General features: G+C 38.4%; 1 protein-coding gene across 2 annotated transcripts in view; it reads left to right on the forward strand.

Moving 5' to 3' along the window:
* THSD4 (thrombospondin type 1 domain containing 4) overlaps nucleotides 1–18497 on the forward strand; it is a 213874-nt gene that overhangs the window by 171857 nt on the left and 23520 nt on the right. For both annotated transcript variants that reach the window (XM_065733783.1, XM_065733784.1), the window contains 4 exons: nucleotides 13561–13736; nucleotides 16370–16466; nucleotides 17353–17595; nucleotides 18332–18461. In XM_065733783.1, coding sequence (XP_065589855.1) covers nucleotides 13561–13736; nucleotides 16370–16466; nucleotides 17353–17595; nucleotides 18332–18461 — 646 coding nt within the window. The remainder of the gene's footprint in view (nucleotides 1–13560; nucleotides 13737–16369; nucleotides 16467–17352; nucleotides 17596–18331; nucleotides 18462–18497) is intronic.

Below are 18497 nucleotides of genomic sequence, written 5' to 3' on the forward strand. Positions count from 1 at the left end.
TTCTGAACATAACTTGAAATAAGGATTTTGCCTTTCAGTTCTACTGAAGTTATGGGTATGGGTGGCAAACCTTGAGAAGGAGCAAGAGAAAGGCTTAGGGGGTGGAGGCCCCATGTGAAGCTGGTTGGGATAGTTGAAGCATACTGATGCGTGTAGGGCCCTACCAAAAACTAGCAGTTGTGCAGAAGCAGACCTGTGCAGAGCTTGTGGAATTCTCAGATGACACACCTGTGTTTAATGAGGGTGAGGAGCAGAGGCCAGATCATACATTCAAGAGATAATTGTGTTATGGTTGTAGGGACTGTGGGGAAAGATTGCTTTAGCTGGGGTGCATCGGGCAGATTGGGAATGGGAGAGATGAACATGCTTTACATTTTAAGTGTGATTTTTCTGGGAACTTATTAGACTTATATGTCTTGATTTTTTTACTTTTTAAAGGAAGGACAAAGGTAGCAGCATGTTTTTCAAGGGCAATGCCATCAGATTTTAGTGCTAAGTCAGATACTTGTTATGGATAACATGTTGCTCTGTCGACAGAGGTGGGTTCTGTGATGATAGAGACAAAGAGTAAACAAAGCAATAACTTCTTCAAATGAATGTGCCTTCAGAACAAACTGCAAATTAAGCTCTCAGATAAACAATCAAAATGGTATTATTATTAGTTTTAGTTATCTATAGATAAGCATTGCGTTGCTTGTCTTTGACAAAATAAGTCCTATATTTCTTAATAACTGGATTAGAATTATACTTGAATCTCTGGGTTATTAAGTTAGGTGTTTGTCTTGTTTTGCCAAGGGTAATTTAGGCAAACCCTCCCATACCCCCCCAGACCAATAAGTACAGCAGGTAAGCATGTTTCATTGAGCAGAAGTAGTCTACTCAAAGAAGGCTTATAAGAAGTAATACTAAGGCTTTGGAAATCTTGGGAAAGAGATACATTTTTATTGGCAAAAAGAAGCCCTGTCATTTTTCTTCTAAATTGCTTGTGAGGACCTAAGGCAACAATGCAGTAGTGTGTAATACGTCTACAGATGTTCAGTCAGACTGCAGAATAAAGATTCCTTCAGTAAGTGGAATTATAAGTTTACTGTTGAATTTCTATTGTAACACTTCATCATTCTCTCTTCAGTTCATATTCCAGAAGACTGGGAGGACTGATTTTTCCTTGAGTCTGGCAGAGCTACGAGTGATGGCTATATATGCAGAGTGTTAGCTTGTTCTGAGTTTTGGTTGTTCTTTTCAAGAACTGTTTCATTCCTTCCCCAGACTTAATATGGGGGAAGGTCAAGTCAGGGGGATTGCTTTGAGCTTAAATTTGTATTATAAATGAATGACACTTTGGTTGTCTTATTCGAAAGTAAAAATAAAAAATAAAGAAGCAGTTTTTGTTAAGATTTGTTAACTCTTCATCCCCACCATTTCCTGTTGTATTTTTAATGTAACTAGAATTTACAAGACTTTTAAAGTGTAATTGAAAAAAGCACATTATCCTAAGAACATACCAATTCCTTTCAATTGTGTTCTACTGATACAGTGAGAAATTAAGTTCTCCTTAATTTCCTCTCTTAATAGGCATCATAGTCCTTTCCTAAAGCCTCTGATTCAAAACAGTTCATCGTGCATTGTTTTGAAAATGTTCTTGCAGTCCTAATGAGCAACACGGTTAACTAGTAGCAGTAAACTTAATTAGAGAGAGAGGTGTCATGCTTTGAAACTGCAAAATGTGTCTGTTGCTCATAAGTGAAATCCACCGGGTTATGAATGCAGCAGACTGTTGCTTCCACATGCCCCATAATGCAGGCTCCATTCTGAGCTGTTGGACTGAAGTCAGGTTCTGGACATCTGCAAGGGAAAAAAGGATTTTCTTCCATTGCTTTTTCTCCCTTCTATTATTTCTAGAAGTGTGACATATTTGTTATTTAGTATACTGCAAGTAGTTTAATTTTAAAATATTAAAACAGAAGTTAATAGTAATGTATTTTAATCAACTGTGAATTGCCTGGTACCGATGGTGGTCCTTTAGCGTGCTTCTTTGTAAGAATCTGCTTGTAGTTGAAGTTCATGTGTCAGGAAAAGCTGTACCCATAACCTCAGAGAAGTATGCACAAAGACTATACAACAAACAGAAGTAGTGTTTTCACAAGCTATTTAGGTGGGTACAACTTGTCTTTGTTCTTTGCCTTTATTTATCTTTACTTAACAGACTCTGAAAAAGGCGTACTATAAAGTAAAACAAAATATTATCGTAAAAATAAAACCAGAGAGTTATGTCAATTTAAACTGTTAAGAAAACAAGAATGTGACTTTCTGTATACACCTTGGAACATGGACATTATTTACTGTTCATTGAGAATCAGGCAAGTCTGACAATCTGTGATGTTTGATACCCTGTCCTACTGCAGTTGTATTTCTTTGATTTATTTATTTTTCCCTGAAGTTGGAAGTTAACCTGATAAATGTTGCACATAGGAGATGTTAACGTTAATTTTTTTTCTGCTTTTTTTTTTCAGTTTAGAATATATATCATATCTTTAGCATCACTGTCTGCACTCTTGCATACATTTTCAAAGCGAAGGTGAAATCAATTTTGTAGCTACGTTTGAGTTTCTGTAGAAATTCAGGAGGAAGAAACACAGGGAATGTGGAATGGGATTTAAGCATTTGAGTTTTATTTCATTACCATTCCTGCTAATACAGATGAAGTAATGGTAACTTAACACTTTTCTGGAGGCTTTTTTATTCTGTTGGCTTTATCACTTCTTCTAAGGAGAAAACATTAGTAATATGGTAAGGATTCCTGTGAAATCCACCCAGACTCGTGCATATCAGAACTCAGCTAGACCTGGAATTACAGTTAGAGGGCAATTGGCCATAATTCTGCAGGTGCTGATGCATGCTGTATGAAGTACTCTCCTTACCATAAAGCTCTTCTTAGTATAAGAGAGTTAGTAAGTTACCTCTTAGATTGTAAGATAATCTAAGACTGACAGTAGTGCAGGTTAAAGCAAAGGAATAAAGGACTAGTATTTCCTGTTATAGGAAATACTGCGTTAGTGTGTAAAGGAACCTAACATCTTCTTTCGTTTTTCCTTAGTATATGTAGTATATGCATTGGAGGCTGTAAATTTTCCTGGTGAGCATGGGTAATTAGTCATGGATGTTTTCACTTGGTTGGACCGTGCATTTTTCATTTAATATCTTTGAGTTTTCATCATGTCTAACTGGTAGAATAAGTTCTCTAAATAGCCACTGGCTATAGCATCTGCCCATAAATGAGTTGTCATCTGCTACTCCTTCATTCTGGCATGCCTGGTTCTTAAAATAGTTACAATACTGTACACCTACAGTCAAATTTCATCTGGATTTAGATTTTAACAGCCTGTTATCTGCTGCCACCTTCTTGTGATTTTTTTCTTCCCTTGTGGAGTTTGAAGCAGCTCTCCCATAGATCCTCTTCCCTTAAAAATGACTGAAAAGCAGCTTTTAATGTGCAGGTGGCCATTCTTGTGTCTTTTATTTCTCTCGTGGTACTCTACCTAATGGTGCAGAACAGTAGATTTTAGTAGTTTTTTCCTGTGTATGTCCTGGCTCTAGCAATTCAGACCATAAAAGATCACTGTATAAATGAGGTTTTCAGGCAAATCTTTAAAGATAATGTTAATATTTTAATTTGTTGAATGCACTTAAGATACTAAGTACAATTACCATTTCTTCATGTTGTATGTAAGAAAAATTTTACTAACCTTTAACAATTTTTTTCTTCTGTTATCAACACATCAGTGAAGGCACTGCCAAGGGTTTCATACTGTTTCTTATGATGGTATGCTTCCCACTGCCCCCAGTGTCCTCCTTTAGCCTGGCCGTTATGACTAAGGCCTTGCTCAGGACTGATAACACTGTTTTGATAAATACTATGACTGAGTCAATCATCTTACCCTATAGGTAGCAGCAGCTGGAGAAGCTCTTGAGCTCTAATCTTGATAACAAGACTGCATGTGATGTTTCCAATTCCTTCTAAATATTGTGAAGCTTGAGTGACTGTAGTCTCAGAGTGGATTATGTGGAATACTTACTAGAGGTAACTTACTGAAACATCCACATATTGAGAGAAGGGAAACCTTTAGGATGGAATGTGGTAGATAATCCATTCCTTAAAAGTGTAACCTGCGACTTTATCTGTTAGCAAACACCAGAGGAGCCTGGTATGCTGACTAAGAAAAACAACATGGACTATGAAACAGGATTGAGGTCCCATGGCCAAACCCCATGATCATTCTGCAGGGATGAGGCCTATAGGATGAGCCCTGTAAGTATCCTTTATGTAAGGATCATTGCTTTTCTTCTCTAGGCTGAACAAACCAAGGACTTCAGCCACTCCTCATATGTCTTCCCCTCTAGTCCCTTCACAATCTTTGTAGCCCTCCTTTGTATGTATGCTCCCTGAAAGTTTTTTGACCTTTTTGTGCTGAGGCTCCCAAAACTTAACGCAGTACTCCAGGTGAGGCTGCACCAGTGCAGTTTAGAGTAGTGCAATCACATCTCATCCCCTACTCTGCATGTTCATTCCTGTTCTTGGTTAACTTCAGATGCTTTGCAGATAGTCACCAACAATTCAGAAGAACTTGTAATCTGTTGCTTCAGTAAGCTGCACTATTCACAGATGTAGCTATGAGACTTCTCATTGGGCATGGCCAAATTCCTTAAGGGAGGAGTCATGAGAATGCATTTGAACACAACCAGTTGAACAGATCAGTTTGCTCTTTGTGAATCCACAATCACAAGAGTTTGAATATTGAATGCAACCAGACTTACAGTGCCAAATTGGGTGTCACTCAGAATCTAACACAGCTGCCCCCTGCTCCTCTGGTATCTGAAGACAAGCCAAAATATATGGGTGTTTATTTTCTGCCTAACTTCTTTGCCCATTTTCACATGACACATCTCCAACTGAATGACAGGATGGATCCAGTTGGGTTATGCATTTATTTTGAATCTCCTGACTGTCATCATCATACAGTTTTCTCAGAATTCAAAGCAATATGAGCAGAATCCTAGAACAACCCTAGAAAATCCTTCTTCTGAAGAAATGCAGTAATAGGCCAGACCTTACATCTTGTATGAGGGTTAGCATACGTGCCTATGAGTTTAAGCAGAGCTGCCTTGGTTTCTCCTTCCTTGGAAAAGATCACTCTTATGTCCCAGAAGAATTTCAAGACGCTGCCTTTTAAAACTAATAACCAATAGCAGTGTAGCTCTTTAGTGCTTAGAATCCATTCAGCATAGTAAGTTCTAGAGGGGAGGTGAGAGCGGTGATTAAAACTTCTTGCTGTGCAAGGCTGCCCTCCTTCACCTTCTCTCTGTGGTGTTTTCTACTGAAATCCACTGGTGTATGGGTTTGTATTTCATGCCTTTATTCCAGATTTGGCTGCTGAAACAAAAGCTCCTTGGTTCTTTGAGAAAAGCATCTCAGAAAAGTACTTCTTATCTTCAAAGTGTTTTTCTGACATTAATTAATTGGATCCTCACAATCCTGTGAGCAGGATAAGGAGCAGCCTGAAAATGCCCATTAAGCACTCCTACTGCAATGAACTGTGTTAAACGCCTCTGGAGCCTTGCTGGATAAAAGTGTTTTCTCTACTGCCCAAATAACTTTAGAAGAGTTTGAAAAGAAGTGCACAAAAATTAAAAATACTTTTGAACTTTCAGCTGACTTTTATGCCTTATGTGCTTGTGGACGTAAAAGAGCTGCTGTTCATACAAGCAGGGGCAGATCCTCAGCAGCTTCTAAATTACAATGGTACCATTGATTTCACCTCAACTGGGCAGCCCTAAACATGCTAAAAAGCCTGGCTCATTGCTTGGGAAGAAAAGCAATATGCAGTAACAGCTGATCTGAATAAAGCACTTTAAAACCTCATAATAATAGTAATAATACCTATAATGAAGAAATACTTGCAAACACCTGGAACAGATTTTGTGTGAGACAGTCAAAAGACATTTAATGAATGTAAAAGAAAGGTAAACAAAATAAAACCAGTCATCAGTATTTGTGGGCATGCTGTAGTATGAAAATGAAAAATATTTTATCTTCCCACTGAACTACCAAACATTCTTTCTGCACTCGGGTAACTGTTATCCTAAACTGTCTCTGACAGTGAGTAGCCATAAAAGGAACCAATGTGTGTTGTAGTATTTAGAGGGGGACTTGTTTCTGTCTCCACTGAAGGTAAGCAACAAATTCTGCTAACTGTTGAAGTTACAGACAACCATTACTGGTTGTGAGTCTGAGCACTGAAGCTCCTTTGCTGCTTTCATCATCAGTTACTGGATGAAGTAGTGAGCTTCCCATCACAATTCAGATGGAGGGGTGACGAAGTCCGTGGCCCAGGATGATGAGCCCTGGGCTCAGTGTGGCTGAGGCTGCTGGCATCTGTATTTGCAGGATAACCAGAAGGCATTACAAAGCTTTCCCATCTTTCTCTTCTCGTGATGCAGTTAGAATTGTGAGGAAATGGTATGTTCACGTGATGTATTTAAGAGAAGTATCGAACTTCTCCTTTGATAGAAGGTCCTTTAACTGATTTATGGGGCAGCAAGAGTGGGCTTCAGGGAACTTTACTGTTCAGAGAGCAGTACTTGCTGTTTTCTGACTCTGTGTGTTATGCCAGTGAAGGCCATTATGTGTGTTGCTTAGCCAGTACTCTATTTATATTACAGTGGTTTGAAGTATTATTCCATGTCTTTCTTTAACTTTTCTTTCTTTCTTCCTTCTTTTTTTTTTTTTTTTGAAGATTCTGTCAGTGCAGATGTATGCAATGATTTTGTTGGCCTGAGTGGAAAAAATACTGTTATTGGATCAGCTGGTTTTGGTTTCTTTGGATGAGGTGGGCAGGGTTTGTGCTTTAGTTTAAATTTTTGGCAGTTAGTCATAGAAGCTAAAAATGAACAAAAGAAAGGAGTGGAGAAGGTAAAGAACATACAAACTGAAAGGAAGAGTAATGGAAAAAAACAAAACTCATTCAAAGACAAACTCTCTCTACCAATTATTTTTTTTAAATGCTATTTTATCTGCATTTATATTTTTATCAAAATTAATCAAAAATATATGGATTGCTGTTTATTGGGACTGATAATAATCTCTGCTAAGAATTGTTTTGGTTCATTTAATTTCTTGGAACTTAACCTTGTGTATTTTTTTAACACGGATGTTTAAAAAAACATACTCAGTAGCTTTACTGGATAAGTGTATCTCACATTCAGTTCCTTAACCTTGTATAAGTAACAGCTCTGCTAGCCTGGGCAATTACACCTAGTCCTGCTATGAAGTACCTTTAGCAGTTGCATACCACATGCCTAGTCTCTTGTTGTGTTTTAACACTGCAGTTAAACAGCCGAAAAACACACTAAGAGCTTAGTTGGGGAACTAAGAGCCACTAAAAAGGAAAGAAAAAATAAGTGTTTTAATTTGCTTAAGCATTGCAGAAGGGCGTGGAGTCAGGCTTTGCTCTGGCAGTGTTTCCCTTACAGAGTGTGAAAATTTTATGAGGCAGCATGAGCAACTTTGATGTCATTTTGTTCCTGGCAGGACTGTAGACTCAGAGCCAACTGAGTGCCACTCAGTGCCGAGAGGGTACCTGAAGTCAGACCTGTTTGCAGAATAATCATGCAATAAATTGTAGTACAAACAGTTACATAGCTTTATCCACTCGTCTGACATACTCTGTGGTATAGGAGAGGATCTCTTTTAAGGTGCTGGCTTAGCTATATAAGATGTGCATAGAAATACCAGTGGTCTGTTGTGTGACTTGACAGTGGCATGTGAAAGTAGCAGCTAAATTACGGTAGTCATTATGGTCTAGCCCACAGTGGCCTGGATTAAGAAGATTCATTTCAACATATTAACCATCCCCTTGATAAAGCTCCTGTTTTTGTCTTGAATCAGATTAAAACAAGTCATTCAGAAGTTAAAGACTTTGTCTTCTTGTAAGAATCTGTGCTATTGTTTGAGATATTTTTCTACACGTTTAGCCTGTTGCCATTGTAGTGATTTTTCTGATTTGGTAACAGAAAACCATTCTAAATGTTTCTCAGAAGGTCGAACATTTAATGAGCTATTGACCCATAGGCAACATTCCTAAAAAGGCACTTTCCCTGCAAACGTGGATGAAATGGTTCCCAGCTGAATATCAAACTGGATATACATTTCTGAAAAGTACAAAGTATCAAGAAATGATTTACAAAAGAGAACTAATTTTGGTATTAATCTAAACAATTTGAACAACGCCGTCTTGAAACGCAGAAAAAGTAAGATTATGTATTGTGCAATTTCTGGTTTAAACAAAAATGGAGGCTATAGATAACCATGACAAATGTAGCATAAGACACCTCCCCCTCCAAAGAAAAACACACCCAAACTTTTCAGTTGTACTGTATTAGAGTACATTTGAATGGGAGTAGGAAGGTGTGAGGATGAGTGTTAGGAAAAGGCTTTTCACTGGGGAGTGGCAGGCCACTGGAACAGGCTCCCCAGGGCTGTGGCCATGGCCCTGAGCTGCCAGAATTCAGAAACCCCTCTCAGCCATAGGGTTTGAGCTTTGAGTCATCCTGTGTGGAGCCAGGAGTTGGACTTGATGATCCTTATGGGTCCCTTCCAACCTGGGAAATTTTCTGATCCTACACTTTTTCATTCTTCTTATGTATACATTTTATACTTGATCTCAGATCAAGTGATCTCAGAGAAGATAGTTTATAAAACTTTAAATAAATAAATGCTTGGTAAAGAAGGGATAAGGCTTCCTTGTTATTTAATTATGTTTTCAACATAAGCTTTAAAACATTTAAGTGTAGTTCCTGATGGCAAAATAGTTGTAGTTTATTAATGATAGTTAACTCACTTTTTTTGTTATCTGTACAGAATCTGAGCTCTGCTGCTTTGTGTATGCTGCAGACCGAGTGCTGCAGTTAATTAGCAAGTCTTTTTAGCGAGAGGCTCAAAACATACAAATCTGTATTTTCAATGTTACTGGGGAGAAATTGCTTCACTAGCTTTATAGTTTTGGAATGAGTAACGATGATAGAATAAGAAGCAGTACAATGAAATGATTTGTATTTGGCATAATCCTCCGCTATCGATGAAATAATTTGGTCATATTCTTTCTTGTTCTTGGACCTATAAAAATGATCGGTACAGTGAGATTATTTCCACTTTTGCCATGTCCATGGGTTGCTGGGCTTGCCTCCATGTGTCAGCTGTTTTGCAAGGTTTGATAGCTTTGTTAAATAAACATCAAATCAGTTCAGTCTCAGAGCATCTTTTTTTATGTTCAAATGTGTTGACTGCCTATTTGATGACATAACCAAGAACATCTGTAAGGCTGCCCTGAGCATTTGCGGCCAGAAAGTTGTGCATGTGAAAGTGGATACCATTGCTGAACTGACTTGCTGTATTTCCAGATTTCCTCTTTCCACCCAGCTTCTTGTGCCAGGAATTCGTCTCTGGCAATATGTTCTCAGGTAAATGGAAACACCCTTTCACTAATGTATGTATTATTGTTCTTTGCTGAGAGCCAAATAATAGGGGGAGTCTGTAATAAATCAGTGTTGTTTTAAGCTGATGACCAAGATTTACTATGTTGTTGTCAGCTTGTATTGGAAGGGAGAACAAGTAAAAAGTGAATTTCTGTAGTGCTGAACGAGTTCTGTGGGCAGTGGAAGAAGGTCTGTCTGGCTTGGTTTGTGTCCAGTATCCGTACTGTAATGGCTAAATGAATCAAAGCAAACTTTTCCCTCTTGTCACTCACTTCATTGTAAATAACTTCAGTCTCCATGTTCAGATCCACCCTGCCTGCTGGCCCAGGATCTCAGCTTTGCACAGGCTGACAGACCAGCTGGCTGCGTGGCATTACAGACAGCTTCTGGGCTCATGCTGTAACCTGCTTTCCAGTAGGGCAAAATTGTTTTGGATCGCTGTTCTGTCCTGCTACCTGCATTTGTTAAAATAGTTTTTTCTGTTGGAGACTCAGCACTTTTGTTGGTCTTACCTGAAATGAGACAGTGAGTAGTATAGGAGCTCCCCAGAGAGTGGGAATGACTGACATTGTGCAGAGGAAGATACTTCTGAACTAGGGCACCCAGGAGTGCTTTGTAGCTCTCAGATCAGTGTGTTTTGAGTTACAGTACTGAACGTTACCACAATAAGCATCAACGTTTTTTTGAAAAATTCCTCTTAAAATTTAAAACAGCTTATAAACGTTACCAGTTCCAGCTTTTCATTGCTAGGAATTAAAGCTATTTAGCAAACAAAAGCAGTTATAATTCTATTTCAGCTTTTGATTATTGTGAGATACAGTGCTGTTTTTCTACAGAGATACCACAATCTGCTCCTTTTTACTTAGCTGCCTCTTAACTATTCAAGTTCTTGGCAGTTATTGAGAGTGAAGGGGGTTGCAAAACACTTCTCAGTATGCCAGCTGGAGTAAAGAATGGGATATTTACACACGTGCTTTTTAGTAATCTGGCCATTCTTACTGAAGTGGTGTCTAGATTAAAAGATAATACAATCCACCCATAGGATTTAGGCCAAATGTGTGCGATGTTTCTGTGCTGGGCTGATTTGCAGCTGAGCTGTGCCAAAACTCAGCTATCGCATTAAGAGCCAGTCCCATCAGCTTCTGAAATATAAGAATTAGATTCCAACTGAAATGGTGCAACTAAGCCAAATGCTAAAATCTGCAGATGCAATGGAGTCTCCCTTCTGGAGGCTGTTAGTTTCCAGTCCTGAATGTTGTTTATTTCACATTAATGATGTTTCTTTGTATGTGTTCTTTAGCTACTGTTAATGAGGTACATATATGATTCTAAAAATCCAAACCATGCCTTTACACTGTGATTTGACCATCATTCTTGTCAGGCTTTATGACAGCTGAAGTTCTGGGATGGCCACTTACACACTTTAATCTTAGTTATGCCCTGCATTCTTTAAATAAATAAATTAAAGATGGGTATGTCTGGAAAAACTTTTACCTTCTCATGGAAGAATTGCTGAAATGCTGAAATTCGGCTTTAATTTCCCTTTCTACTTTCATTCTCTAATCTACTTCATGAACTCTGTACTTTGGAAGTTCCAGCTACTATATAGATGCATTTCTTATTGCCTTTCTCAGCAGCAGGGTAAGTATACAGATTTTGGTAAAGTCCTTTGATTGTTTAACACTACTGGTTTTTTTTATCTGTTTTCAAAAAATCCCTGGGTGTGATGTATGAGAGAATAAAGTGCACTGAAGTACGATAAATACTACATAACCATACATGTTGTGTATGTCATAATCACATCTCCGTATTAGTGATGCCAGTGTTGGGGACTGGTGTGAGAATAGTGTGCATGTTTGCTTCATTTTGCTCCATTTGTCATCAAAAAGGCTTAAGAAAGAGGAGAAGACTGTTTCAGCTGGCTGTTACCAATATGTGTCAGGAAAGGCCATGTGAAAAATGTGGGGAAATATTCCATCTTCTTGGAAGATTCTGTACCGTGTGGTTTGATTTGCTGAAGATGTTATTGAAAATTCTTGAGACTTTGAATTCTGCTGTAGTGCTTGAGTAGCTCATCTGACTGTATGATAAATCAGTTCTGTTTCTCAAAGGCTGTTATTTATTGCATCGGTAATTATTTTTCTGCTCTGCTTTGCTGTCCCAGCATTTCCCCTACTGATGTGTCACAACATTCTTTTTGGAGTTAGAAATGAAGGAAGAAATAGGCAAAACCAAATGAAGAGGGAGCTGCATCAGCAGGGGAAAATTAGAATAGCAGTTTAATGAATGCTCCAAGGGGAAAATGGCTTGTTGCTGTGGTGGCCGAAAAATAAGTGTTTCTGATTAAACTCTGATTTCCAGCAACTAACTGGAAACCTTTATGTTTAAGCAAATATATTGTATTTTCTCTGGGCAGGTAGAAGAGATCAGGATTTTTTTCTGGGATTTGTTCCTGAGATGATTTGCAAGAAAAAGCACATGAGGAACTCAGAGCAAGATTAAACTGTGCTCTAAGGACAAACTCAAAACAATAACAAAAGAAAGAATTGCTGTTGACAGCAGCATTTTACTATGCAGCATCACTATTCCTGCCCTGTAGACTCGTCATGTGGAAAAGTATTGTTTTGGCTTTACAAACCTTTTCTAAACTATTTTCCCTTATTGTTATGTTTTTAATAGGAATAATTCTTTTTTAATCAGTATATTTGTCTGCATCTTTGTATACATAGTATTTTCTTCACATAGAATGTTTTCTTTCAACAGAAAGAGCACTCAAAAGTAATGAAGTGACTAACACCTTTTTTCTAAGTTTGGAAATAATATTGTAATTTATCAGTAATACCACTAATTTATTAAAATAAAAATAATGATAGTGGTTCTCTACCTTTTTTCCTAAAGAAATTTAATGTTGCATGAAGTTATGCATGTGCACACAGCAAGAGTTTAAGTAGGTAAAGGAAGCCTAAACAAGAAGGATCAGAGGCACCTCATAATCAGCGCGTTCTCCATGACCACAGGATACATGCACTGCATAGTTGATTCACAGTTAGCGGGACCTTGCAGGAAAGGTGATGAAAGACTGTAGTGGTAATGGTAGGGGTAATGGTTTCATACTGAAAGCAGGTAGAGGTAGGGTAGTAATTGTACATTTTTTACCACAAACTGGTAAAAAATGGAACTGGTTGCCCAAAGAGGGCACTCCTTAGGAGTGTTCAGAGCAAGGTTGGATGGGTTTTGGGGTCAACGTGACCTATTGGGAGATGGCCCTGCTTCTGGCAAAAGGATTGGGGGTTGAACTGAATTATCTTTAAAGGTCCCATCCAACCCAAACTGTTCTGTGATTCTATGATTGAATCCATATTTATACTTCCTTACTTAATTTACTTACTGATTTGCAAGTCACTTTTCCGCGTGCAAGATTTTCACATAGCTCATCTTTTGACATGGTTCTGGAGATAAGGGCTCTGCAGATGTTTTGGTAAAGAAAATATTCTGAAAAGAAGTGTTGAGAGTAGCTAAATGTCATGAGGACTAACGAGAATATTTGTCAGCCTAGGACTTTCATGTGTCCATAGACTGATTCTTTGGTGCTTTTGTGTTGTATAACAGTGTTTTTTCTGTATCTGCTTCTGTATTTTGTTGTATCTTGTTCATAAAATATTTGGTTCAGCGGAAAGGAAGGTGAGAAAAACCACTTTCTTGGCATCTATGTGCTGAATGCATGCCACTGGCTGGCTGAGAGACTCATATGACATCCTATGAAAAATTGTTGTAAAATGTTTCCAAGCTGTCTGAATTTTCTGTCTTCTCTTGCAGCTTAAAAATATGAGCATTCAGGCAAAGTTTTCTAAGCTTGCCTTTTTTTGCACAACTGTTAATAGAACTCTGTTACTTCCAACTGTCATACAGTTTGTCTGCCAACATCAGAGAGCACAGCAGCGTAACATCCATTTGGGAATCTGATTGGACTCAGCACACAAAGGTGATTTCTTCTGATCAGTGTCCTTGTGTGTCTCTCCCTGTCCTGTGCAGCACTGCGGAGTCGATCGGGGCGGTCCATCATCAATGGAAACTGGGCAATTGATCGACCTGGAAGATACGAAGGTGGTGGGACAATGTTCACTTACAAACGCCCAAATGAAATCTCCAGCACTGCAGGAGAGTCCTTTTTAGCTGATGGTCCAACAAATGAAGTCCTCGATGTCTATGTAAGTTTCTTGTAGGTTAATCTTTCTGATGAAAAAAAAAAAAGTTGGTGTTTACATGCAACATTTTTACTGCATTCAATAACAGTAACTTTTACTGGTTTGTTTCATTATTCTTCCAACAGAATTTGGGGTATTTTATTATCTCTTTCTCTTAACCTCAGCTTGCTTCAGATCACGGGAAATCTAAATAGCAGTGAAGATTATTTCTCTCTAATTTTACTAATCCAGTAAAATAGAAGTAAAACATACAGATGTCAGTATGCCTTGGTACTCAAACAAACTTGGAATAGTTCAATTTTACAGTCATCTGAAGCAAATACTTCAAGTAGACAAGACATCTCACAGGTTGATGCCATCTTAGTTTTCTTTAAAATAAATATTTGTCCAGAAAACAACAGTGTGTGATTTAAAGTGAGACAGATTAAAGTAAGAGAGATGAGAAATTGTAGTGAGGAGAGGGGAATCATAGGGAAAAACCTACTCACTTTAGTTGGAACAGGCTTATATTGTATCATATTGATAAAAAATATAATTGGGATTTATTTCTAATTTTTTTAAAACCTGTGATGTGTTCTGAAGTTGCAGCTTTTCATGTGGTAAAATACATTCATTAAAAAACTAGGTGGGTCGGTGATTCCGACTGCTTCATCCAATTACTTTTTTTTTCTTTTATTGTCCTTTAAGTGCAGTAAGTGGTGGAAAAGTGGGCTAGTTTGTCCCATAGTAATATAGTGCAGGGCTACTCCAAAAGTAATGCCTCCTGTTTTATTATGTTGGTTGTATGGCAGTAGAGATTGAACCTTACGACCAGTATTCCATTACTTTTTATTGCTGTGCAACTGATGGAAGCAGAGTGACAGTCTGACAAAACCGTGTCTGATATGGAAGTAAAGATGAAGCAAAGGGATGGAATTAAATTCCTCCATGCAGGAAAAAATTCCACCCACTGATAGTCATTGGAGCTTGCTGAACACTGATGGAGACCCAGCAGTGGATGTGAGCACAGTGAAGTGGTGGGTAGTGCGTTTCAGCAGTGGTGACAGTGTCATGAAAGGCAAGCCATGTTCCAGATGGTCATTCACAGCTGTCATAGCACAAAATGAAGAATTTCTTCATCAGGTCATCTATGTGAATTGACAGATTATGGCCAGGGAGCTGTGTACAGAGCTGAACATTGGCTTCAGTGCATTGAAAACAATGGTGGCAAAACTGGAATGCTGAGAAGTTTGCAGCAGGTGAGTCTTGTGAAGGCTTACCTGGGAACAGAAGGAACACAGTATGCAGTTTTTTCAGGAGCTATTGAACCAATACAAGGCTGAAGGTGACTGTTTCCTTGATCGCACTGTTACAAATGGCAAGATGTGGTATCACCACTACAAGCCAGAGGAGTGGCAGGATGTGAATTCCCCATTGAAGAACAAGTTCCAGATGTAGCCCTCAGCAGGTGAAGTGATGCGCATTGTCTTTTGGGGTAAAAAAATAAAAATCCTTCTGTATTTCCTGGAGCCTGCACAAATTGTCAGCCCCAACTACTATGTTGCAACACTGACTACGTAAGTGAAGGCTTGAATTTTCAGAGACAGGCTAGAGAAGAGGATACAACGTCAGGCCCCATTCTGGTTCGAAGACCACAGTGCACGTTGCCAATCTTGTCTGGACTGTCCTACCACACTCACCATGTAGTCTGGATTTGGTGCGTTCTGACTTCCATCTATTCAGACTGATGGACTGCATGGGTAACATTTTCCTAGCAATGATATCATCATAGCAGCTGCAAAACAGTGGATCACCTCTGCTGGTGCAGATTGTTATGAGCATGGCATGCAGGCTTTTGTTCATTGCTGGAGAAGATGCATAGCTAATGGTGGTGCCTCTGTTGAAACAGCATTTTGTAGCTGAGAATTTGCTCTATCAAATAGTGTTATTGTGTTTCTTGTATCCTTTGTAGTTTCCTTGGTAATAATAGGAGGCATTACTTTCAGAGTGACCTATGTAGCAACCCTGGTTCCTCAGCTGGAAAAATATAGATGTTGGCAAGGCTATTCCCCACCTGCAATATGATGTCTGATTGAAGCAAATAATAATTACACAAATGTCACTTCTTTTTGGATAATTTTTTATCAATTGCAGTGTAAGACTGGCTGAAGCCTGGAGGATTAAATGATTGAGTTCCTATATTCTGCAATGCAGACTCTATAAAATGAGTTCTGATGTGTATTGACATAATACTGTGAGCTGAGGTTTAAGTTTTTAATGCTATATGATTGATGCCTAATACGTAATGATCCAGAAAGAAATGGATTGGGAAATGGATTGAGCAGATATTTTCAAATAAATATCATAAAAAGACTTCAGTTTAATATATTGTATCTTAATATTTTATTCTATACATAGTCTTTATTTTCCTCCTTTTACAGTGAGTGTAATAAAGCTGGCATGATGGACAGTTTTATTAGTTTTGCTCAGTGGCAAAGTTTTCTTGTTTTGTTCACAATTAAACTCAATCATTAAACATTATTTCTAATATGACTAGTGATAAATAATGTTACACAGTTGACCAGTTCAGGTATGTTTTTCAGCATTAGTAATATAACGAGTGTAAGAAGTGAACATATGGCTAATTTTCTTTTCAGATGATACATCAGCAGCCTAACCCAGGTATACATTATGAGTATATCATTCCAGGAGACAACGTCATCAGTCCTCAGTTGCTTGCTCACAGGAGGCCAGGTAAAATGCCACTATTTCCCATTACTAAACACATTTTGTTACACAGTAAACTAATGAAGAAATCTGTACCATTATGTTCAGTGTAAATGGTTTGGGCAAGGCCCAGAATTTCACCCTGCTCATTGAAATAGAAGCCTGCATAGATTTTTTAACTGAAGTGAATTTCTACTGACCTGAGTAGCTGGGAATCTCATCATGTATTTCTATTTTTGGCAATAATTTTGTTCTCTAAAATGTTAACTGTGGCTTTACTTGAGCTGGATTGTTGTAGCTGTGTTTCAGAAATGAGATCGTACATGATTTTTCTTTTCAGAGTTTGAGCTAATTTAAAACAATCCTTCTCATTTTCTCTTTCCTCTCCCAACCAGAGAGAATCAGACATAAAACTGGTACCTCCTCAAGCCAGAATCTGGACAGACCATGCTCCTGATTCTGAGCTGTGGAGAGCTGCTGGGTGTACCAATAGGACAGTAGGACCAAACTCATTTGTAAATTTTCTACTTACACTGTTCATGCCTTTACAAATGTCTGAGTATTTATGTAGTCTGTTCATAATGAAGGACAGCTGTACTGTGATGTGAGGAGGCACAGAATGCAGAGTATGTTACAAAAAATGCTTTGGAAAATGTTGATAGAGTGCATTAATTCTACAGCATGATCGGAGAGTCTTCAGTTCACAATGTGTTTGCTGGCTAAGACTTGATTGTTTTAGTTTAAAACAACACAGTCTTCACAGACCAATATTAGGAAATCTCTGCGTAGTGAATAAAAACTGCTTTCATGTTTAATGATATGCCTGTGTTCTAATCATTAGTGGATGAAAACAGACTGATAGTTGCACGTGAGATTCATTATGTTCCTTGTTTTTAATGTTTTCCATCATCAGGGGAGCCCTTGAATGGCCAGTTAGAAAGGCCTGAAAGTACCAATCATGATGAGGAGGATTTGCATGGGGAGACAGACACTCTCACTGGACAGTCAGTTGGAACTTTTCCAGTTATTCAGCCAGGAAGATTTCCTTCTCATCAGCCAGAAAATCAGGTGCCTGCTGTGCAGCTATCAAGACAAAACCGAGAATACAACTGGAAACAGATTGGAAAAACTGAGTGTACCACTACATGTGGGAAAGGTAAGTGCTTCATACAGCATGCACAGAAAATAGATAGGGCAGGATTCCAGTGCTGGAGAGGCGAAATGTGGAGGGAAGAAGCAGTGTGAATATTCAACAGCATAGCTGCACAAAGCATGGCTAGGTCTGGTGTTTTCTGTTAAGTTATAAGTAGAAAGCTGCATCTGTATTACGAAGCACACTTCTATTTAAATCAGCAGAAACAGAATAATTAAAAATCTGAAGCATATTAAAAGGGAATGTGCAGCATTTGCTTCTGGAGGTCATATTTCAGGATGTTATGGCAAGTTGCTCTTTTACACCCTTGATACACAGCAGCTTTCCTTAACATTCCATACTTCAGTTTGGCTTCTCCAGCTTTTGTCTGATACGCCCTTCATGCTTTTCTATCTTTGCCAACAGTTTTCTGATCTTTACAGGAGGGTCTTGCAGTGATTCCATCAGATATATCTTTACCTCCTTGAATGTTGCTTGAACAGAAATGAGGTGTTTTCTTAGCTTTCCCTACAGTACTGTGCTCTATTGTCTATGTACTGAGCACTTTGCTTAATATTACAATGTGAGCAGTGTAGTTTTCATGTACATTTGGAAATTTTGGATAAAAACTTAGTGTGGATTTCCTGTTGTTATGCTGTGCTTGTTATGCTTTTTTTTCTGCATCTGTTTTGAATTCTATTGCTTTAAACAGCTTATATTGCAGAATCTTTTGCAGTGTATCTTCTAAATTTTATTTCAGGGTCCCAGTACCCAGTTTTCCACTGTGTCAACAGAGTCACACATGAGGAAGTTCCTGAGAATTACTGTGACAGCAGCACCAAACCTATTCCAGAAGAGGAGGCCTGCAACATCTTCCCATGTCCAGCTTTGTAAGATACTGCAGATTAAATTAAGTTAAATAATCC

Source organism: Cyrtonyx montezumae, unplaced genomic scaffold (genome assembly GCF_038088225.1).
Source record: "Cyrtonyx montezumae isolate F1298 unplaced genomic scaffold, pur_monq_1.0 scaffold_17, whole genome shotgun sequence".
Taxonomy (NCBI): Eukaryota; Metazoa; Chordata; class Aves; order Galliformes; family Odontophoridae; genus Cyrtonyx; species Cyrtonyx montezumae.